General features: G+C 41.6%; 1 protein-coding gene across 11 annotated transcripts in view; it reads right to left on the bottom strand.

Annotated features, from left to right (window-relative positions):
• The window catches only part of DAB1 (DAB adaptor protein 1), an 815,805-nt gene that overhangs the window by 23,463 nt on the left and 766,964 nt on the right, over positions 1 to 25,378 (bottom strand). For 9 of the 11 annotated variants that reach the window (XM_040360839.1, XM_040360848.1, XM_040360840.1 and 6 more), the window contains 2 exons: positions 23,778 to 23,840; positions 9,672 to 9,780 (listed from right to left, as the gene is read on the bottom strand). In XM_040360839.1, the coding sequence (XP_040216773.1) occupies positions 9,672 to 9,780; positions 23,778 to 23,840 (172 nt within the window). The remainder of the gene's footprint in view (positions 1 to 9,671; positions 9,781 to 23,777; positions 23,841 to 25,378) is intronic. The other 2 variants (XM_040360844.1, XM_040360843.1) reach the window with 2 other exon arrangements.

Here is a 25,378-nt window from a genome sequence, read left to right as displayed (position 1 = left end):
ACATCCACTGCTCTACTGACACATCCACTGCTCTACTGACACATCCACTGCTCTACTGACACATCCACTGCTCTACTGACACCATCCACTGCTCTACTGACACCATCCACTGCCCTACTGACACCGTCCACTGCTCTACAATCACAGTCCACTGCTCTATGGATACATCCACTGCCCTACTGACACCGTCCACTGCCCTACTGACACCGTCCACTGCCCTACTGACACCGTCCACTGCTCTACAATCACAGTCCACTGCTCTATGGATACATCCACTGCCCTACTGACACCGTCCACTGCCCTACTGACACCGTCCACTGCTCTACAATCACAGTCCACTGCTCTATGGATACATCCACTGCCCTACTGACACCATCCACTGCCCTACTGACACCGTCCACTGCCCTACTGACACCGTCCACTGCTCTACAATCACAGTCCACTGCTCTATGGATACATCCACTGCCCTACTGACACCGTCCACTGCTCTACTGACACCGTCCCCTGCCCTACTGACACCGTCCACTGCCCTACTGACACCGTCCACTGCCCTACTGACACCATCCACTGCTCTACTGACACATCCACTGCTCTACTGATACATCCTCTGCCCTACTGACACCGTCCACTGCTCTACGGATTCTTCAGAGTCGGAGCGACTTTGAATGCCGCCCCAGTGTGAACCGAGACTTAGTGTGTGTGTGTATATATATATATATACATATATATATATATATATATATATATATATATATATATATATATATATATATAGATATATACTGTATATAGATCTATATATATAAATATATATGTTTATGTATATATATCGATCTATCGATCGATAGATATATATACACACACACATGGATATGAGTTTGAACTTGCCTAATGCAATAGGCTGTGCACACCTGTGGAGATAACACAGGACATTATCAGCTCACTGGATTTCTGGCAGGATCAACCGTTTGTTTTTTTTCTTCTTTTTAATGCACTTATTGAACAAATGTAACAAAATGCTTTTATTAATATATGTAATAGGCCAAAATGGAGCTAAGAAAACATTCAAATTAAAATAAATGACAATTTAAAAAGTATCCTGTAAATGTCTCACTTGCAGTAACGCAAAAAAAAAAAAAAAGAAAAAGGAAAGGTTGTGGATTTCTCCAGCGCGCAGCGAAGGGTAATCTGCTCTTATTAATGGCTTTTCTTTCATTTGCGCGGAGAGTCATAACACTTCTAATTGTCAGATCGCGGCACAAACGTTTTTAGAGGTCGGATTTATTTCACCACTAAACAGCCCCTTCCATTCACAAGTATTTATTCCTCACTAAAGGACGGCGGCCGAATCATTAGACACAAAACGCATTAGCTGTCAAATTTCAATTTTCCCGGAGAGCGATTTTCAGGGTCATCGCTCCAAACAGGCCCCCTTTAAAATAAAAATGGATTCCTCTTTATCAGCGAGGATCCAAATTAATCACCGGCTTGTAAGGCTTTGACTTTACACCTCTCCGGTCCCCGAGGGGCGGGGCTCGGGACTACGAAAGGCCCCCGGGGGGATTCGTCTGTACGGAGGGGCCCCAGTGGATGGCTCGGCTCTTGAAGGGTAACATGACACAGCCGGGGGATCATCCATCATATATTAATGTGATTATCAGGAAACGATGCATAGATCACAGCGGCCGTCTAATGATGGAGCGCTCCCGAGAACGCGCGTTTAAATTAGGATCTTCTAAAGGGAAAGATTGTCCTTTTCACACTCAGAAGATATAATTAGATGAGATCCTTAACATTTCATTTTTTTTTATTATTCTGCTTATGCTGCCCCTGGTCCCCCTCATCAACATGCTAATAAAACGTATTAAATGTTGAATTAACAATTAATAAATCATAATTAATATTAATAAAATTATTAAATAATGAATACGTCTCATTACCTCCCCAATGGGACACAGATGCAAAAACATAAACCGACAGAGGTTCTAATCCTTCACTGCCCAAAAACGAATATATATATATAACTAAATAAATACATTCGTTCATTATAACAAAATAAAATAATATTTGTATAATATACTGTTATAAATAATAAATGGTAGAAATAATAATAATAATAATACAATTCTTATATATAATTCATGTTAATATAAATAATAATAACAATAATAATTACATAAATAATCATTAAAAAATGTAAATACAATAATAATTATCTAATAAATAATAAATATATAATATATAATTCATACTAACATAATTAATAATAATGAAGAAGAAGAAGAAAAAGGAGGAGGAGGAGAAGGAAGAAGGAGGAAGGGGAAGAGGAAGAGCGAGAAGAAGAAGAAGAAGGAGGAGGAGGGGGAGGAAGAAGGAGAAAGACGGAGAAGAAGAAGAATGAGGAGGAAGAAGAAAAGGGTAGAGGAGGAGGAAGAATGAGAAAAAGAAGGAGGAGGAGGAAGAGGAAGAAGTAGAAGAAGAAGGAGGAAGATGAGGAGGAAGAATGAGAAGAAGGAGGAGGAAGAAGAAGGAAGGAGGAAAGAGGAGGACAAGGAGGAGGAGAAGAAAAAGGAGAAGAAGAAGTAGAAGAAGAAGAAGAAAAAGGATATGGAGGACGAGGAGGAGGAAGAAGGAGGAAAGGGAAGAGGAAGAGCAAGAAGAAGGAGGAGGAGGAAGAAGGATAAAGGAGAAGAAGAATGAGGAGGAAGAAGAAGAAAAAGGTAGAGGAGGAGGAAGAAGAAGAAGGAGGAGGAGGAGGAGGAGGAAGAATGAGAAGAAGGAGGAAGAGGAAGAAGGAGGAGAAGAAGGAGGAAGAGGATGAGGAGGAGGAATGAGAAGAAGGAGGAGAAGAATGAAGAGGAAGAGGGAAGAAAGAAGGAAGGAGGAAAGAGGAGGAGGAGGAGAAGAAGAAGGAGAAGAAGAAGTAGAAGAAGGAAAATAAGAAGGAGGAGGAGGAGGAGGAGAAGAAGAAAGAGGAGGAGAAGAAGAAGAAGGAGGAGAATAAGTAGAAAAAGAAGGAGGAGAAGAAGAAGAAGAAAAAGGAGAAGGAGGACGAGGAGGAGGAAGAAGAAGGAGGAAGAGGAAGAGCAAGAAGAAGAAGGAGGAGGAGGAAGAAGGATAAAGAAGGAGAAGAAGAATGAGGAGGAAGAAGAAGAAAAAGGTAGAGGAGGAGGAGGAAGAAGAAGAAGAAGGAGGAGGAGGAGGAGGAGGAGGAGGAGGAGGAGGAGGAGGAATGAGAAGAAGGAGAAGGAAGAAGAAGGAAGACGGAAGGAAGGAGGAAAGAGGAGGAGGAGGAGAAGAAGTAGAAGAAGAAGAAGTAAATGAAATGAAATTTATCTTGTGCCTTCCCTGATTCCTTGATCCTCCCGCTCATCAACATGCATACTCTATACAAAACTTTTTTTTTTCTAATAACATTCAATTACAATATGACTCGTGTAGTAATTTTTTATGTTCTATCATTTTTTTTTTTTTTATTGTTTGCTCTTATCTTCCCATGAAAGTGGAGTTACCCTTTGAATTAAAGTTTTTGTGCTCAGAGATCAGCTATAATGTACTGGGAGTCTTTAAAAGAATTATAAGGGTGCAATGGCTCTTATAACAGCACTAATCATGTATAGAATTCACCTGGAGATTTTGTGACTCGCAGTTTCCCCACAAATTCATCCCAAAGGTGTTCTATTGGGTTGAGGTCAGGACTCTGTGCAGGCCAGTCAAGTTCCTCCACCCCAAACTCGCTCACCCATGTCTTTATGGACCTTGCTTTGTGCACTGGTCCAAATAATTTGGTGGAGGGGGGATTATGGTGTGGGGGGTTGTTTTTCAGGTATTGGGCTCGGCCCCCTTAGTTCCAGTGAATGGAACTCATATACGCTACGCCGCCGTAAGTTAGAGAGGCAAGTACAGTATTCACAAAGAACTTGCGTCCTAAGTTACGGCGGCGTAGCGTAAATGGGCCGGCGTAAGCGCGTGTAATTCAAAGTAGGCTGTAGTGGGCGTGTTGTATGGTAATGAATTGTGACCTCACGTAAATGACGCGCCTAACGAACGTATCCCAGTGCGCATACTCAAAATCACATCCCAAATAGTCAATGCTTTCGACGTGAACGTAACCTACGCCCAGCCCTATTCTGAATTGGCTTACGCAAACGACGTAAACAACGTGACATTCGACAGCTGTTCCGACGTCCATACTTAACATTGGCTGCGCCATTTTTTGGTGGTTTATCTTTACGCCTAAAAAAGCCTTACGTAAACGGCGTATCTTATTGCGACGGGCGTACGTACGTTCGTGAATAGGCGTATCTTTCTCATTTGAATTTTCTCGGCGTAAATCGCCGTACATGCCCCTAGCGGCCAGCGTAAATATGCAGCTAAGATAGGACGGCGTAGGAGACTTACGCCGCTCGTATCTTAGCAACAGAGAAGCGTATCTCAATTTGAGCATACGCTTAAAGATACAACGGCGCGGATTCAGACTTACAACAGTGTATCAACTGATACGCCGTCGTAAGTCTTTGTGAATCTGCCTAATAGTGTACAGAAATCTCCCCTCTTTGAAAATTCGAAACAAGGACGGCGTGTTTGTCTGTGAACCAGCAGGGGGCAGTGTTGCTCCACAACATACGTTTCTATTACCAGTTAAATTCCAGGCTTCTGCTTACAATAAATGGCCTTATCGTCACATTTTAATAACCGTATGGTCGCCCTGCTGCAGCGCTGAGAACGGAGTAAACATCAACATCCTTTATCCTGAAAGAAGACGTCGATTATTTTTCACGTTCTCCTGACTGAAAATGCGGCGCTGCAGGACGTTCTGTGACATCATCGGTCACATTTCATGGATTCAGGAATGGACGGGGTTCCAATGTGTCTCAGCAGTCCGGGGGATGCGTCACACAGGGTGGTATTAGGAATCTGTGTTTGCACTTTGGTTGTTTGTAATGCAGATTGAGGGCCAGATCCACGTACCTTGGCGCATCTATACGTCCGGCGTAGCGTATCTCAGATACACCACGCCGCCGTAACTTACAGCGTATTTTCCGTATCCTCAAAGAACTTGCGCCGTAACTTACGGCAGCGTAGTGTAACTGTGTCGGCGTAAGGGCGCGCAATTCAAATGGATGAGATGGGGGTGTGTTTTATGGTAATTCCTATTGACCCTACGTAAAAAAAAAACGTTCGCGAATAGGGCTTTGCGTAGAATGACGTTCACGTCGAAAGCATTGGCTTGTTGCGGGTTAAATTCGAGCATGCGCACTGGGATACCCCCACGGACGGCGCATGCTCAAAATTAACCCGCAACGAGCCAATGCTTTCGACGTGAACGTCATTCTACGCAAAGCCCTATTCGCGAACGTTTTGCGCAAACGACGAAAAATTTGACGCTGGCCCGACCTCCACACTTAACATTGGCTACACCTCATATAGCAGGGGTAACTTTACGCCGGAAAAAGCCTTACAGAAACGACTTAAAAAAATGCGCCGGCCGGAGGTACGTTTGTGGATTCGCGTATCTAGCTAATTTGCATACTCAACGCGGAAATCGACGGAAGCACCTTCAGAAGAAAAAAAATAAATATATATATATATATATATATATTTTTTTTTTTTCCTTCTGAATATATATATATATATACCGGTGTATATATATATATATATATATATATATATATATACACACACATATACATATATATATATATATATATTTTTTTTTTTAAGAAATTCTGAAAAAAAAATATATATACGCGGCTTGTGACATAATGTATTTCAATGACAGCCATTTTATTCTCTAGGGTGTCTTTTTATATATATATATATATATATATATATATATATATATATATATATATATATATATATATATATATTTTTTTTTTTCCAGAAAAAAAATATATACCGTATTTATCGGCGTATACCGTGCACTTTTTTGCCCTGAAAATCAGGGCAAAATCGTGGGTGCGCGGTATACGCCGATTCCCGCTTTCCCGCGCCGAGTTTGAATACTGCGCCGACATATACCGAGCGCAGTACACTCGGGTATAGTCGGGCAGTCTCTGCTCCTTCCGCGCTCACGTCCTGGACGTACAGGACATCAGCGCGAGAGTTGCCGAGCCTGCCCGATAATACACAAGTGTACTGCGCTCTGTATATGTCGGCGCAGTATTCAAACTCGGCGCGGGAAACGAGCGGGGAGGACGCCGCAGAAGGACGCCGGACCCGACGAAGAGGACACCCGAAGCCGCAGACGGACGCCGGACCCGACGAGGCCGCCGATGGACGCCGCACAAGACACCAAAACTGTAAGTACAAAAAAACTTTTTTCCACAGGAATCCGCTGCAACTTTAGGGGTGCGCGCTATACGCGGGAGCGCGCTATACCCCAATAAATACGGTATATGTATATATATATATTAAACACCCTAGAGAATAAAATGGCGATCATTGCAATACTTTCTGTCACACCGTATTTGCACACTTTTTTAGATATAATGTTTGGGGGTTTGGGTAATTTTCTAGTAAAAAAAAAAAATTATTTTAACTTATTTGAAAAATAGGCTTGGTCCCTAAGTGGTTAAATCAGCCCATCGTTGGCGTTTAGTGGCCCTTTAAGCGGCGTGGAAGGCAGACTCAGCGCCACTTTATGTGTGAAAGGAGACCTTTGCCCGCTCCACATGGGTCAAGATTTAGAATACGGTCTTTCTGCTTAAACCAATCAAATTATTTTTATCCTTTTCATTGGCCACCGGCGGGGCGGATCGATCCTAAAGCGTCTGCTCAAAGGTTATCGATGGATTTTCCTTATTCCCTGGTAACGTGTTCATCCTCAGAACCCCCCCGAGGCCTGATCTAGTGTTGTGTCTTATATGTCATGTCTCCTCCACTGGCTCTAATTATAGCTGCAAACAATCGGGAGTTACAATGTAACGATGAGGAGAGGAAACCCATTACCGCTCTTCTGGTGTCTTCCTGAAAGAGGGTGTCATGTTTTTAAAAGGTAACTCCACTTTCATGGGGAAAAAAATGGCAAATAAAATAAATTAATATAGCACAGGGGTCTGCAAACCTCCTAAACAGGGGGCCAGTATACTGTACCTTGGACTTTAGGGTTTAGGGGGGGGGGGGGGGGGGCAGCCGCCAGACTTTGGCCATTAGGCGTAATAAAGGTCCTGACGTCAGTGGGAATAAAGAATGCCCCATCGTTGGTGTCAGTGGAAGCAATTGTATCCCATCATTGGTGTCATTAGGAGGAATTGTGCCCCGTTGTTAGTGTCAGTGGGAGGAAATGTTCCCTATTGTTGGTGTCATTTGACCCATTTGTTGGTGTCAGTGGAAGAAATTGTATCCCATCATTGGTGTCATTGGGAGGAATTGTACTCTTTTGTTGATGTCAGTAGGCTGGATTGTGCCCCATTGTTGGTGTTAGTGGGAGGAGTTTTGCCCCATCGTTGGTGTCATGGTGTCATTTTGCCCAATTGTTGGTGTAATTGGCAGGAATTGTACCCCTTCATTGGTCTGTGGGGGGGGGGGGGGATTATGCCCCATTTTTGGTCTCAGTGGGGGGGGGTTTGCTCCATTGTTGGTATCAGTGGATAAAATGGTGCCCCAAGGGCCAGATAAAAGCAAGCAAAAGGTCACATCTGGCCCCCGGGGGCCACAGTTTGGGGGCCACTGATATAGCATATACAATTACTACACAAGTCAAATTGTAAATGAATGGTATTAATTACTTTATCTTTTCAATCTGCAGATGGTATACAGAACCCCGCCCCCCAGAAATGTCATTTCCTGCTTGTGGGATTGGCTCACTGATTTTCCCCAGAAGTCTGCACTAAGATACAGGTCTGATTTTGAGCATTCCCTGCAACAACAATTTCATTTTTGGTGAGATACTTCCCAAGAGATTCCATCTGAATTTCAATTCCCTAATAATTCCAGAGCTGTATTTACTTTGTGCCTGCAGTTCAGCTTTAACAGAAATATAAAATCCTTCGCACCCGCTAGCACATACGTTCATCAAATAGTATAGAGATCAGAATAGATGATATTAGAAAGAGGCACTATCTAAACAAATGGAACGAAACAAATGAATAACAAATAATAATAAAACGTTTTTATTATTATCATTGTTAATTATTATTATTAATTCATTACGTTCCATTCGTTTAGATGCGGCATTCGTTCTTTCGGATACTTCGTATTTGTTCCGTTCACTAACAGCCAAATTTGAAAGGAAATTCCAATACCTATAATTTAATAGTTATTATTTCAGATTTTAAAATTTTCAGGATCTCGGATTTTCGAATTTACAAATTTCCGAATTTACAAATTTCTCAAATTTACAAATTTTTCAAATTTACAAATTTACAAATTTTTCGAATTTACAAATTTCTGAATTTACAAATTTACAAATTTTTCGAATTTACAAATTTCTGAATTTACTAATTTACATATTTTTTGAATTGACAAATTTACGAATTTACAAATTTACAAATTTTTCAATTTTACAAATCTACGAATTGACATATTTACAATTTTTTCGAATTTACAAATTTCTGAATTTACACATTTACAAATTTTTCGAATTTACTAATTTCTGAACTTACAAATTCACAAATTTTTTGAATTGACAAATTTACAAATTTACGAATTTTTAGAATTTACAAATTTACGAATTTACAAATTTACAATTTGTTTTGAGTTTACAAATCTACTAATTTACGAATTTTAAATTTTCCAAATATTTGGGAAAATTAAAAAATTCCGATTTTAAAATTTTCGGGGTCTCGGATTTTAGAATTTACAAATTTCCGAATTTACACATTTTTTAAATTTCTAATTTACGAATTTCCAGATTTTCACATTTACAAATTTCCGGATTTACAAATTTTTCAAATTTACAAATTTTTTAAACTTACAATTTTTTCGAATTTACACATTTACAAATTTTTCGAATTTACAAATTTTTCGAATTTACAAATTTTTCGAATTTACAAATTTCTGAATTTACAAATTTACTAATTTTTCGAATTTACAAATTTCTGAATTTACAAATTTACTAATTTTTCGAATTTACAAATTTCTGAATTTACTAATTGACATATTTTTTGAATTGACAAATTTACGAATTTACAAATTTACGAATTTTTCTAATTTACAAATTTACGAATTTACAAATTTTTCGCATTTACAAATTTCTGAATTTACAAATTTACAAATTTTTCGAATTTACAAATTTCCGAATTTACAAATTTACAATTTTTTTGAGTTTACAAATCTATAAATTTACAAATTTTCAAATTTCCGAATATTTGGGAAAATTACATAAATGGGTTTTCGTTATTTCAGGTGTTTACAAATAAATGAATTTCTTGAAATTTGCTAAAAAAAGCAAATTGGGAACAAAAAGAATTGCACATGTCTACATGATATATATATATGATGTCCCCCAGAGTCATGCTGAAATCCATTCCTGAAATACCCAATAATTACTGTATGCTGGTGTTTATCAAGTCCCCTCCCCCTCCCCCTTACCGCCACCACCATGCTGCTTCGAGGGATATTACTAGAAGACCCCCGCAGCGGTGGCGAGAAGATGAATGCGCCTATGTTGTGTGTGTGTGCGATTTAATGGTGTCTTTCCACAAGGAACAAGGACTTTTTTTCACCTGATGGTAGAGCGACTGGGTTGTAAGAGAGGGTTCCGAACATGGGGGCAATGGCGGGGTGAAGCTGGGTGGGGTATTTCATAAAGGCATCACCTGGAGTTGCCGGCGTCTACAAGACAAACCAACAGAGAGAAGAAGGTTAGGTTAGAAGAGACAGACTTCATCCAGAGAGGAACAGACAACAAATTCATTCACAATACGCCATAGCTGGGGAAGAGCAAACCTTCCATACATTGTAACAATCACTAAATCGTATTCATACACAGTACACCGGAAGAACAAAGCCTTAATACATTGTAACAATAAATCACTAAATTACATTCATGATTATTTAAGAGTGGAGATATATGTACAAGGTGACTGTGCTGCACCTGTAATCGAGTCAGCCCAATAAAAAAAGGATAAAATACTAAAAATGGATCATGGTGGGAGTCATATGACCGGTGCCCCGGGTTTACTTGATCTCTGCCACTGAAAGGGACTGATGATTGGTAGACATGTGCACTGCCGAAAAATTAGCTTATTTTCGTTTTATTCGTTTTTTAGCTTTTTTCGTAAATTCAGGAAATTCAGAATCCGGAAATTCGGTATTCGGAAACTTGAAAATCTGGAAATTCGAAATTCAGAAATTCGAAAAATCGGGAATTCGGAATTTGGAAATTCGAAAATTCTGAAATTAGAAAAATTTCCAATTTTCGAATTCTGAATTTTCGAATTTCCGAATTCTGAATTTAAGAATTTTCGATTTTCAAATTTCTTATTTTCCAACTTCCGAATTTCCGAAATTTTTGAATTTCTGAAATTTGGAATTTAAAAATTTCCGAAATTCCGAGATTCCAAATTTCGTAAATTCAGAATTTTCAAATTTCCGAAATTCCGAATTTCGAAATTTCCGAAATTTCAAAATTTCCGAAATTTCAAAATTTCCGAAATTTCCGAAATTCGTAATTTCGGAAATCCGAAAATTTGGAAATGAAAAAATTCGGAAATGTCAGAATTAACAAATTTGTCAAAATTTGTTAAAAAACGAATTCGGAACTAAACGAATTGCACATGTCTAATGATTGGCCTAGGGCAGTGATGGTGATGGTGACCCTTGGCACCCCAGATGTTTTGGAACAACTTTTCCCATGATGCTCAACTACACTGCAGAGTGCATGAGCATTATGGGAAATGTAGTTCCAAAACATCTGGGGTGCCAAGGTTCGCCATCACTGGCCTAGGTTTTTCTGTCTGGCTTTTGTCACCCTTTGATAGATGCCTTGGCATTGACCATGTGACCCACCGTGCAAAACTGTAATTTTTCCTTAAAACTTTGAAATTGTTAGGCCTATATAGACTTTTAGCCCCTCCAAAGTCATTGTGGGGGAAATTTCTATGCAACCTGGGGGTGAGACTGGCAGCTTTTATCTCAGACAGGTGCTTTGTGATAAACTCCATTATTGATTTGCTCAACTCCAGCTATAAAGTTGTATATATATTTATTAAGTGATAGTACATCACCCTGTCACAGTGTAAGAAAGGTGAAGAGGCACTCAGGGTTCTCATTTATACAGGTTAAGGGGGCTCCAGGTTGCATGTTTGGTACAGACGAAACTGGTTGCTCAGTGTCACCTGGGATTAGTAGATTATGGGATGGGTTCTGGAGCTCAGAGACCTCATCCATACTGGTTGAGGGGCTCCATGATGCAGGTATGGTGTGGAAGAAACTGGTTGCTCAGTGTCACCTGGGATTAGTAGATCCTGTTATGGATCCTGGAGCTTAGAGACTTCATCCATAATGGCTGAGGGGCTCCATGGTGCAGGTATGGTGTGGAAGAAACCGGTTGCTCAGTGTCATCTGGGATTAGTAGATTATGGGATGGGTTCTGGAGCTCAGAGTCTTCATCCATACTGATTGAGGAGCTCCATGATTCAGGTTTGGTGCGGAAGAAACTGGTTGCTCAGTGTCATCTGGGATTAGTAGATTATGGGTTGGGTACTGGAGCTCAGAGGCTTCATTCATACAGGTTGAGGGGCTCCGGGTTGTATGTTTGGTACAGAAGAAACTGTCTGTTCAGTGTCCTCTAAGATTTAAAAGTCCCAGTATGGGTCCTGGAGTTCAGAGACTTTATCCATACTGGTTGAGGGGCTCCATGATGCAGGTTTGGTGTGGAAGAAACTGGTTGCTCAGTGTCATCCGGGATTAGTAGATTATGGGATGAGTTCTGGAGCTCAGAGACCTCATCCATACTGGTTGAGGGGCTCCATGATGCAGGTATGGTGTGGAAGAAACTGGTTGCTCAGTGTCACCTGGGATTAGTAGATCCTGTTATGGATCCTGGAGCTCAGAGACTTCATCCATATTGGTTGAGGGGCTCCATGATGCAGGTATGGTGTGGAAGAAACTGGTTGCTCAGTGTCATCTGGGATTAGTAGATTATGGGATGGGTTCTGGAGCTCAGAGGCTTCATCCATACTGGTTGAAGAGCTCCATGATGCAGGTTTGGTGCAGAAGAAACTGGTTGTTCAATGTCCTCTGGGACTAGTAAGTCTTGGTCTGGGTCCTGGAGCCCGAAGGCTTTGTAGAGCCTTGGGAGGGATGAAGTCTCCAACCCTGGGTGCCACGTAACTGTGCTCACACCATGACAGAATGTTGTACTGTCACAATATATAAAAACACAGAATATATATCACGCATTTAAAGCACTACAATATTTCTACCATTCAATTTTCACAATCTCAGTTACAATTTTCTTGAGTAACAATGTAAAACTTTTTAAAACCTTAGAAATATGTCATCAGATAAAAATAGAGCATGCCATTGCTGAGCTTGCATCTAAAAATGCTCTTTACCTGGATGTCATACTGAAGCTCTGGCTTCAATACCCATCACTGACCAAGAACTAGCATGCAGAGACAGACTCCTGACTATACTCTGTCTTTCCTGATCTGCAGGCTTGTCTGGCCAGTGACTGAGGCAAATGGTACAAAACGACTATTCCAAAGGTGGTTATGGATTCCCTCTATTTATTGCATATATGTATTAATTTGTCTATACCTAGAAATAGCTAGTCTATTAATACTCTGATAAGGTTATTGTCGGTAGTACAATAATATAAGTTTAGCTATGAAAACAAACAGACTGCTTAGTAAAACAACATTTCATTTATTTCCCAAGAAAATAGGAATATGCTAGTATGGACATATTATATAGAATTATACAGATTATATGACAAAAGAACATAAACGATACTTATCACAATGCTTTCCTCAAGATATTGTTGGGTCAGCTGGGCTCAGGATGACAAAAGAGCCAGAGCCATGAGGCTCACAGAAGCAGGCCAAAAGGCAACATTTCTTGTGTGTGTGTACTTTTTACACATTCATTCACACCCATTCGTAACCACCCCCCACTTGCCTCCTGTCCAATAAGATACTGCAAAGAGATAGTGCTTTTAATATACTATATTTCTGTCTGTCCTGCCGTACTGGCCTCTAGGGGCAGCATTGTCCATGTATCATCTCTAAAGTTCCTGTTGATCTTTTGATCTTTGTCATCAATCATCCTGGCAGCCATGGCTCTCTTTGAAGCTTGCTTGAACACCAGTCAGCCCGGAGCCAGGCCTTTTGCTAGGCAGATTCTGATATGCTACAAAGTTTTGAATGTAACTTGTTACCTTACAACTTGGGGCCATCCGCCTGTACCAACCAGGAAGTGAAATTCCAGAAATATGATATTAAATTACGTTGCCTTCCAACAGTAACTCAGAAAGAACAGAATGCAGAGGTTTCGCAGGAAAGCCAGGGAATTAGCATTTTTGAAAGGAGGTGAGGAATGATAGCCCTGTTCTTTACTCACAACAGGTTTAGTGTAATAAACAATGGTTTACCATCTGCACAAATAACCATGGGCCCATCTATGATGAGCCGCCCCAAGAGACATATCCTTACCTCACCAAATTCAGAAATCCTCCACAGCACTGACTTATGATTACTCTCACCGCCTGACGCTCCGATCGCCGCTGTATAACCATTTATCTGCCATGGCCCTGTGGCCATCAGGAGAGGTGCTCAACAACACAAGCATTGTTGTGTATGTAAAACCCAAATCTATGTTTCAGTATTATTGGCATCAGGTCTTACAGTATACAGTTTTCTCAACCAGTTGTGGGCACTGGTCATGCTACACATGCCCCAAAATAACTGTATGAAGTAAAAATGACAGGTGTATTACTCTCCCGTCTTTCTGCCCCACTGCCACTGGTCCCTTTCCCCCCTTGTAATTGCTGTCAATTCCCACCTGTCAAAATGACAGCTGGGAGTTGCTGTATAAATATAGCAGCTTTAGAAGCCTCTACTGTCAAAAAAGAGACCGCCTGTCACAACAGGATTTATAAACATTGCTCAGACAGAGGCCCGGTTCACGCTGATGCGACATGTGCCCCCGACTTGAGAGAGCACAAGTCGCATGACCTGCCAAATTAAATGTTTCCCAATGAGAGCTGTCTTATGCTTCGTACACACGCTCGAGATTTCCGAGGGGGAAAAGTCAGTCGGGAAACCCGGCGGGAAAACAGAGAGCTAGTTTTCTTTTTTTTTTTTGGCAGTTTTCCTGTCTGAAAAACTGCGAGGAAGCATACACACGGCCGGGATCCCGGCCAAAAGCTCTCATCGCAGTTTTCCCATGTGTACGAGGCATCAAAGCGGTGTTCCAGCCCCCCCCCCCCCACGAAAAAATGTAAAGTCAGCAGCTACACATACATGTCCTGGAATCCAGCCATGACAGCACCCCAGCCAATGTTTCCATCGGCTCTTGGGTGCTGCTGCCACCATTCACTACCTACTGCGCATGTGCAAAGCGCGCTGCGCTTTATAATTGGCCTGGCAGAGGGGGAGTAGGAGGGGGGCCAGACTTCTGACATATCTCGCTGCGGGGAGGTCTGATGGAAGTGGAGACAGGGTACCTGTCAAAAACAAGTACCGCCCCCCCCCGAAAAGTGCCAAATGTGGCACCGGAGGGGGGAGGAGACAGATAAGCGGAGCTTCCACTTTTGGGTGGAACTCCTTTTAACTGATCCAAAACAAGTCGCTCCAAAGGTTCCTTCACTACTTTGTTCCAACCTCGATACGACTTCAATGCCATAGAGTGTAAAAAGTCACATTAAATCGAAGTTGCAGGGCAAAGTCGGATCGGAAGTCGCGCAACTTTCATGTTGGAGCAGTGTGAACCTGGGCAGAGCTAGCAAAATAAATGTAACATCGTTTATAAACATTGATCAGACAGGAGATAGAGAGATACAAAGTAACATTGTTTATAAACATTATTCAGATGGGATACAAAGTAACATTGTTTATAAACATTGATCAGACGGGAGACAGAGAGATACAGAGTAACATTGTTTGAAAAAATTGTTCAGACAAGAGATACAAAATAACAATGTTTATAAACATTGATCAGGTGGAACATAGAGAGATATAAAGTAACAATGTTTATAAACACAAAAAAAATGGTAGAAGAATGTGGCGCTTACTTATATAGTAAATCTAATCCATGATCACTAAAGTGCAGTAATTCCAAAAGACACACTTTGTAAAAATAAAACAAACAATAAAATGATACTAGGAATGAGTCCTCATTCACTGTACAAAAATGACATAAAGTGCAAAGAAAAATTTCAAAAAATGTGCAAGTAAGCAGTCCAATATGTGCCCAAAAAGTGACAATTGATGTCGGTTCAAAAACAACAGTTCATTGAAAAAAAGTGCATGTGCATACAGTGGTGGCACCCAATTCATCCCAGTGTTTCCACCATCCGCGGTGCTTTTAAATGGTTTGCCCGCGGATGTTTCCACCATCTGCGGTAGCGCCACATTCTTCTACCTTATTTTACTTATTTTAGTGTGTGAACACCTTCTTATGTTGGCAGCTACTGACTAGCTTCCGCATTGTTTATGGTTTGCGCTTTAGTACTTTCACATACACAATGTTTATAAACAGTGTTCAAAAAAAATATGGTAACATTGTGAATCCTGAGCTGAGCTTCGTTTAACAGATTTACAAAAACAAAATTCATGATGCCAAACTAATACCGAAATATAGGTTTAGAGCTTATATACAGTTTAACAACCGCATGGTAATATGTGTTTTCAGCCGCATTATTTATTTTAAGGACTCCATCCGAAAGGGAAGCAATATATTTTCTCATGTCTATTCATTTGCTTTCACTCTGATCACACCTCCAGATACCCCCCTACACTGATCACACACCCCAGATACCCCCCTACACTGATCACACACCCCAGATACCCCCCTACACTCTGATCACACCTCCAGATCCCTCCACACTGATCACACTTTGATACCCCATCAGATCACACACCCCAGATACCCCCCTACACTCTGATCAGGCGTTCTGTGTTTATACTTATGATAATGTGTATTGTAGTTTTGTGAGATAGGAGACCTGGAAGGTCAGACCTCTGAAGCGTGTACACACGACCGGTCCATCCGATGAGAATGGTCCGACGGACCGTTTTCATCGGTTCACCGCTGAAGTGGCCTGATGGTCTGATGTGCGTACACACCATCAGTTCAAAAACCGATCGGGTCAGAACGCGGTGACGTAAAACACAACGACGTGCTGAAAAAAACGAAGTTCAATGCTTCCAAGCATGCGTCGACTTGATTCTGAGCATGCGCGGGTTTTGAACCGATGCTTTTGTGTACTAACCTATCGGTCAGCCGTCCATCTGTTTGATTTTAAAGCAAGTTCTCAAATTTTTGTCCGAAGGACAACAGACCGATGGGCCGTACACATGGACGGTTTGCACCGATGAAACTGAACTTCAGTCCGTTTTCATCGGTTTTGACCGGTCGTGTGTACGCGGCCTGAGTCATCCAGGTGGTTGCTTAGCATCATGTTTATAGTAGATGTGTGCAGTTGTATTGTTAGACCAGGTTCACACACAGGCGGCACGACTTTGGGGGTGACTCGGCAAGGCGATCTCAAGAGGACTTGAGAGGCAACTTGTAAAAATAACTTCTGTATTGAAGTCAAAGCAAGTCACCCCGAGTCGCCCCCAAAGTCGTACAGGAACTTTTTTCTAAGTCGGAGCGTCTTGCGTCACTCCTATTACAACGGTTCTATTGAATAGAGCGGACTGTGACTTGTCAGGCAGATGAGTCGCCAGACAGGTCGCCCCTGTGTGAACCGGCTCTTAGGGTAATCTGATCAGAAGGGTAGAATGTCCCTCTCAAGTGTATAAAAGCCTGTGTACTTGTTCAAATAAACCATTATTATTCTGGTTTACTCCAAAATTGGTACTGCCTAGTTCTTGGGGTAACTTAGCCAGATCAACTGGTCTCGTGTTCCAGCGTTCGATGGGGCAAACTGGCAGCATTTAATGGGGCAAACTGTCAGAATATGATGGGGAAAACTGGCAGCATTTGATGGGGCAAACGGTCAGCGTTTGATGGGGAAAACTGGCGGCATTTGAGGGGCAAAATGGTGGCTATTTGATGGGGCAAACTGGCGGCGTTCGATGGGGCAAACTGGCAGCATTTAATGGGGCAAACTGTCAGAATTTGATGGGGAAAACTGGCAGCATTTGATGGGGCAAACTGGCGGCATTTGAGGGGCAAAGTGGTGGCAATTTGATGGGGCAAACTGGCGGCGTATGATGGGGAAAACTGGCAGCATTTGATGGGGCAAATTGGCGGCTATTGATGGGCACAGTGATGCTGCAATTGATGTTTTTTTTTTCAGTTTGTTTGCGCACCAGCCACCACTGGAGTCCAGAGTCCGTCACCTTTGGTGGCAGCAGTGGGTATCACAAGGTTCCCTATCATAATTCATAGCAGGCCCTTCAGGTCTGGTATAAATGTTAAGGGGACCCCATGCAAAAAAAAAAACAGGGTGAGGTTCCCCCCCAAAAGTTTATTACATAGCAACATATTTCTACTATTACACCACACTGCCCTAGGGCACGTCAGATTGCAAAATATCCAATAAAAATGACTGTACAAAAAGAAAAGAAAAAATGTTGCACCTGCTTTGAGTTTACAGATAATAGCACAGGTTAATTAGGAGATACATCTAAGACCTCCAAGCATTAGGAACATTAGAGCAGGTCTACCAAAGGCCAACTGAAAGTCTGCTGGTGTTTTGGGGGTTTAACAGTTTACTGGACCAGGGAGGTCCTGAGCTGCTTGTCTCATCACAGTGTCTAAGTTCCCCAGTCTATTCATTTCATTATCCATCTCCAAACTCATGCAGTTAATCCGGCAGCTGCCTGCGGTCCTAATTTATCCCCGAGACACCCATATGCCAAAATGTTTTATTGCGTCTGGAAAAGAGCAATAATATTAAGTCATTTTCACTGCACAAATGTCAACATGGGTTTAAAAGTTGCAAAGTGATGTATTATGCCTAAAGGATTGGATATCCTCAACTGTAGACCAAGGTTCGAAGAAACCTCGGCTTTGGATATCAAAGACTTCACTGCACAGGAAAAAAATAAAAAATAAAAGTTAATTTGCCCAAAATTGGGTTTTGTCTGCTTGGCCTGGTCGAAGAACTAGCCCCTAGGCTAGCAATGGGAATTATTTTAAGCCTCCTACTTTTTTACGCACCCAGAAATCTATCAATCTTCATTGGAAGAAGTCTTCTCACTCCTTGGTCAGTTGATCAATTCTGTTTTGTCCTTTTATTAAGACACATGCCGCACTAGAGGTTGTCTGACTACTTTTAATAAAGTTTGGTCCTGATGCTTGGATAACTTCTCAACTGCCACGCCTCTAGATTGCTAAAAGTATATGAACCCCTACCTTAGGTTATGTGGTTTCTGAATGGGTATGGACAGTGGCGGCTGGTGCTCAAAATGTTTGGGGGGCGCAAACAAACTGAAAAAAAAAACATCAATTGTAGCCACTGTGCTATCAAACGCAGCCACTGTACCCATCAAATCCAGCCACTGTGCCATCAAACGCAGCCACTGTGCCCATCAAACGCAGCCACTGTGCCATCAAACGCAGCCACTGTGCCATCAAACGCAGCCACTGTGCCCATCAAACGCAGCCACTGTACCCATCAAATGCAGCCACAGCGCCATCAAAATCAGCCACTGTGCCATCAAACGCAGCCACTGTGCCCATCAAACGCAGCCACTGTGCCCATCAAACGCAGCCACTGTGCCATCAAACGCAGCCACTGTGCCCATCAAACGCAGCCACTGTACCCATCAAATGCAGCCACAGCGCCATCAAAATCAGCCACTGTGCCATCAAACGCAGCCACTGTGCCCATCAAACGCAGCCACTGTGCCCATCAAACGCAGCCACTGCGCCCATCAAACGCAGCCACTGCGCTCATCAAAGCAGCCACAGCGCCCATCAAACGCAGCCACTGTGCCCATCAAACGCAGCCACTGTGCCATCAAACGCAGCCACTGTGCCCATCAAACGCAGGAACTGCTCCCATCAAATGCAGCCACTGCACCCATCAAATGCAGCCACTGCGCCATCAAATGCAGCCACTGCGCCATCAAATGCAGCCACTGCGCCATCAAATGCAGCCACTGTGCCATCAAACGCAGCCACTGTGCCATCAAACGCAGCCACTGTGCCCATCAAACGCAGCCACTGTACCCATCAAATGCAGCCACAGCGCCTTCAAATGCAGCCACTGTGCCATCAAACGCAGCCACTGTGCCCATGAAATCCAGCCACTGTGCCCATCAAACGCAGCCACTGTGCCATCAAACGCAGCCACTGTGCCCATCAAATGCAGCAACTGTGCCCATCAAATGCAGCCACTGTACCCATCAAATGCAGCCACAGCACCATCAAATGCAGCCACTGTGCCATCAAACGCAGCCACTGTGCCCATCAAACGCAGCCGCTGTGCCCATCAAATGCAGCCACTGTGCCATCAAACGCAGCCACTGTACCCATCAAATTCAGCCACTGTGCCATTAAACGCAGCCACTGTGCCATCAAACGCAGCCACTGTACCCATCAAATTTAGCCACTGTGCCATTAAACGCAGCCACTGTGCCATCAAACGCAGCCACTGTGCTATCAAACGCAGCCACTGTCCCATCAAATGCAGCCACTGTGCCCATCAAATGCAGCCACAGCGCCATCAAATGCAGCCACTGTGCCATCAAACGCAGCCACTGTGCCCATCAAATCCAGCCACTGTGCCCATCAAACGCAGCCACTGTGCCATCAAACGCAGCCACTGTGCCCATCAAATGCAGCCACTGAGCCCATCAAACGCAGCCACTGTGCCATCAAACGCAGCCACTGTGTCCATCAAATGCAGCCACTGTACCCATCAAATGCAGCCACAGCGCCATCAAATACAGCCACTGTGCCATCAAACGCAGCCACTGTGCCCATCAAACGCAGCCACTGTGCCCATCAAACACAGCCACTGAGCCCATCAAACGCAGCCACTGCGCCCATCAAACGCAGCCACTGCGCTCATCAAAGCAGCCACTGCGCACATCAAACGCAGCCACTGTGCCCATCAATAGCTGACACTGTGCCCATCAATTGCTGACACTGTGCCCATCAATTGCCACTACTGTGCCCCATCAGATGCTGCCAGTGTGCACGTCAATTGCTGCTACTGTGCCCCATCAGATGCCGCCAGTGTGCCCATCAATTGTCGCTACTGTGCCCCATCAGATGCCGCCAGTGTTCCCATCAATTGTCGCTACTGTGCCCCATCAGATGCCGCCAGTGTGCCCCATCAGATGCCGCCAGTGTGCCCCATCAGATGCTGCCTGCACTTACCTGTCTCGGAGCGAGACAGCGGCGGTCTCCTGAACGTCCTCCATGTCTTCTTCCGTCCTCTCTCAGGCACTCAATCACAGCACCTGACGTTTCAGCCAATCAGGTAACCGGAAACAGACCCGGCAACCTGATTGGCTGAGAGGCGGATTCAGTGTTAGCAAAGCGAAGGAATGGCGCCCGCTGTCCACGTTTTTGGGCGCCTATAAGAGGCTGGGGTTCTAATCCAAAAAACACCCCCGTCGCTGTAATTCAGGTGACAGGCGCCGGAAAAGGGACCATAGAGCGGTGCAGGAGAGAGGGGGCATTGCTCCTGCGCCCTTTATGGACGCACCGCCACTGGGAATGGATCCTTCGGTATAATTTTATTTAGTGCTTGAGCCTTGCACCTTTTTATTATTTTGTTACTAGTTCTACAGTACTAGCTGTACTTCATTATATTTCCTTTATAGTTTTTTTCAGTTTTTTTTTTTCTTAGGGCTGGTTCCAACCATAAAAACACAAAACGCACTCCAGATCCATTTCAGATGCGTTTCTGCATGTTTTTGGTGCATTCCGGTGCATGTTTGATGCGTTTCCGGATGTATTCCAGATGCTTTTTTTTTTTCTTCTTTTTCTTTTTTTTTCTTCACGGCACTGAGCGCTGGTGCATTTTGGATGCATTCCAGTGCATTCTGGTGGGTTTTTGATGCATTTTACCATGGTCCAGTACAGCGCAGTGCAGGGAAAATGCAGCATGTTCTACTTTTTCTGGAACTGGCGTTTTTGATGCAGAAAAAAAAACACACTGAACTGTATGTGATGTGAGCTGGCCCCAAATATACATTTGGGAAGTGGTCCCTGCATGTAGTCCTCAATTGTGTGTTTTTGTACAACTTTTGCAAAAAAGTTAATAAAAATATAAAAATAAAAATAAAAAAGTACATTTACCCTAAACTGATTTTCCTGTTTTATATTGGATCATTCTGATATCCGGGAACTATAACAAAAGTGGATTTGGAACCTTAGCGTTCTCAGCTCCACCCACTTGTTGTGATGATAAATGGCCTACACTCTTCGGGGCCAGATCCGGCGCATATCTAAGGCCGGCGTATCGTATCTCAGATACACTACGCCGCCGTAACTTCCAGCGTATTTTCCGTATCCACAAAAAATTTGCGCCGTAAGTTACGGCGGCGTAGCGTAACTGCGTCGGCGTAAGGGCGCGGAATTCAAATGACAAAGATGTGGGCGTGTTTTATGTTAATTCTACTTGACCCCACGTAAATGACGTATTTTTTTGGAACGGCGCATGCGCCGTCCGTAGGGGTATCCCAGTGCGCATGCTCGAAATCATGTCGCAAATAGTCAATGCTTTCGACGTGAATGTAATTTACGCAAAGCCCTATTCGCGAACGTTTTACGCAAACGACGTACACAACGGAAAATTCGACGCTGGCCCGACGTCCATACTTTAACATTGCGTACGCCTCAAAGAGCAGGGGTAACGTTACGCCGAAAAAAGGCTTACGTACACGTCGTTATAAAAATGCGCCGGGTGGACGTACGTTTGTGGATTGGCTTATCTAGCTAATTTGCATACTCTACGCGGAAATCAACGGAAGCGCCACCTAGCGGCCAGCGTAAATATGCACCTTAGATCGGACGGCGTACTAAGACGTACGTCAGTCGGATCTAGCCCCCATTCAGGCGTATCTTGTTTTGTGAATACAAAACAAAGATACGACGGGGCATCGTTGAAATTACGCGACGTATCAATAGATACGCCGGCGTAATTTCTTTTTGGATCTGGGCCTTCCTGTTTAGTTTTTAATATGATTTTCGTAGAAAATACAGGAGGGGGAGTGAGACTACGTTCCAGGAACTAGTTGGAGGATCTCACTTTCATATATCCAAAGATTTAAAAAGCGCAAGTGGTCATTCAATCACCGCTGTGAGGAGGGGGAGTGAGACTACTTCCCCGGAACTGGCTGGAGGACCTCTCTTCCGGACATCCAAAGATGTAAAAGACGCCAATGGTGATCACCTGTCTACTGGAAGGATACTACACACGCCAAAGAAAACTACTACTGCACTTTGCATATTGATATGTGCCATACTACATACGCCCAAGGAAACTGTTACTGCACTTTGCATATTGATATGTGCCATACTACATACGCCCAAGGAAACTGTTACTGCACTTTGCACATTGATCTGTGCCATACTACATATGCCCAAGGAAACTGTTACTGCACTTTGCACATTGATCTGTGCCATACTACATACGCCCAAGGAAAACTGTTACTTTATTATGCAGATTGATCTGTGCCATACTACATATGCCCAAGGAAACTGTTACTGCACTTTGTATATTGATCTGTGCCATACTACATATGCCCAAAGAAACTGTTACTGCACTTTGCATAGTTATCTGTGCCATACTACATATGCCCAAGGAAACTGTTACTGCACTTTGCACATTGGTTTGTGCCACACTACATACGCCCAAGGAAACTGTTACTGCACTTTGCACATTGGTTTGTGCCACACTACATACACCCAACCAAATGGTTACCACGCTTTGCACATTGCCACACTATGTATTCCCAGGAAAAACTGTTAGGCCCCGTACACACGAGAGGATCTATCCGCTGGAATTGATCTGCGGATCAGTTCCAGCGGATAGATCCGCTGGTGTGTACACTCCAGCGGATCTGTTTCCGCAGATATTTATCCCCTGGGATGGATTTCAAGCGGATAAATATTTGATGACATGCTTTCAAATCTATCCGCTTGAATCCATCCCAACGGATTGATCCGCTGGTCTGTACAGACTCACCGGATCAATCCGTCCGAATGGATCCCCCGCATGCGTCGTAATGATTCGACGCATGCGTGGAATTCCTTATATGACCGCATCGCGCACGTCGCCGCGTCATCATCGCGGCGACGGCGCGACACGTCATTGCGATTGGATTTCGATCTTATGGTGAGTACACTCCATCGGATCCAAATCCGCGGAAATCCTCGAGAGGATTTATCCGCGGAAACGGTCCGTTGGACCGTATCCGCGGATAAATCCTCTCGTGTGTACTAGGCCTTACTGCACTTTGCATATTGATCTGTGCCATACTACATACGCCCAAGGAAACTGTTACTGCACTTTGCACATTGGTTTGTGCCATACTACATACGCCCAACCAAATGGTTACCACGCTTTGCACATTGCCACACTATGTATTCCCAGGAAAAACTGTTACTGCACTTTGCACACTGATCTGTGTCCCGTAGTAAACTTTACAACAGAAAGCAGAATATGAATTGGTTGTCACTGTGTTACTTACAGAAGGTGAAGTTACGTCAGGCGGAGTGGACATGTCCCCAAAAAGTGCTAATTGAGTAACAGCCTAAGAGAAAACAGAGAGTGATAAGAGAAAGAGAAAACATTACTGATTTCTTATGGACAGATGGCACGGCAGGCGATGCCAATCACAGATAATGACAGACACTTGGGCATTCTTTCAGTAATCACATGGCAGACATTGAAAGGCCCGACAGAGCTTTGACAAAAGGTTAAAGTGCCATTTTACCTCAATATAATGCAACCTAACAAAGAGGACCTGTCACATTTAAGAGTGCAAGCCAAAGAAAGCCAATCACTGTAAACACGAGGGGGGCAGACATTAGGAATCTTCTCCTCGTGTCAGGCGGGGGGCAGACATTGGGTGGGAGCGGAAAGGCTGAAAATAAGCTTATTAGGATCTCCGGCCTAGAGTCGGGCCAACTGTTTTGAACAGAAGAGGGCGCTCCAAGATACGTGGCAAATAAATTGTATTGGAAAAAGTTGAGTCGTAACTATTAAAGGTGAACTCCAGGCAAACAGCTAGTAGATATATGGTTAAAATACTAACATTTAAATTTAAATTACATTTTTAAATATAAAATGAAATAATTATTTAAATATAATTCATAATAATAATTTAAATATAAAATGTAATAATAATTTAAATATAAAATGTAATAATAATTTAAATATAAAATGTAATAATAGTTTAAATATAAATCATAATAATAATTTAAATATAAAATGTAATAATAATTTAAATATAAATCATAATAATAATTTAAATATAAAATGTAATAATAATTTAAATATAAATCATAATAATAATTTAAATATAAATCATAATAATAATTTAAATATAAAATGTAATAATAATTTAAATATAAAATGTAATAATAATTTAAATATAAATTATAATAATAATTTAAATATAAAATGTAATAATAAATTAAATATAAATTGTAATAATAATTTAAATATAAAATGTAATAATAATATAAATAAAAATCATAATAATAATTTAAATATAACATGTAATAATAATTTAAATATAAATCATAATAATAATTTAAATATAAAATGTAATAATAATTTAAATATAAATCATAATAATAATAATTTAAATATAAAATGTAATAATAATTTAAATATAAATTATAATGATAATTTAAATATAAAATGTAATAATAATTTAAATATAAATCATAATAATAATTTAAATATAAATCATAATAATAATTTAAATCTAAAATGTAATAATAATTTAAATATAAAATGTAATAATAATTTAAATATAAAATGTAATAATAATTTAAATATAAATCGTAATAATAATTTAAATCTAAAATGTAATAATAATTTAAATCTAAAATGTAATAATAATTTAAATATAAATCATAATAATAATTTAAATATAAAATGTAATAATAATTTAAATATAAATCGTAATAATAATTTAAATATAAATCGTAATAATAATTTAAATCTAAAATGTAATAATAATTTAAATATAAATCATAATAATAATTTAAATATAAAATGTAATAATAATTTAAATAAAAATCATAATAATACTTTAAATATAAAATGTAATAATAATTT

Source organism: Rana temporaria, chromosome 7 (assembly GCF_905171775.1).
Source record: "Rana temporaria chromosome 7, aRanTem1.1, whole genome shotgun sequence".
NCBI lineage: Eukaryota > Metazoa > Chordata > Amphibia > Anura > Ranidae > Rana > Rana temporaria.
The sequence above is the reverse complement of the archived record's forward strand: the minus strand, read 5'-3'. Positions and strand labels throughout refer to the sequence as shown.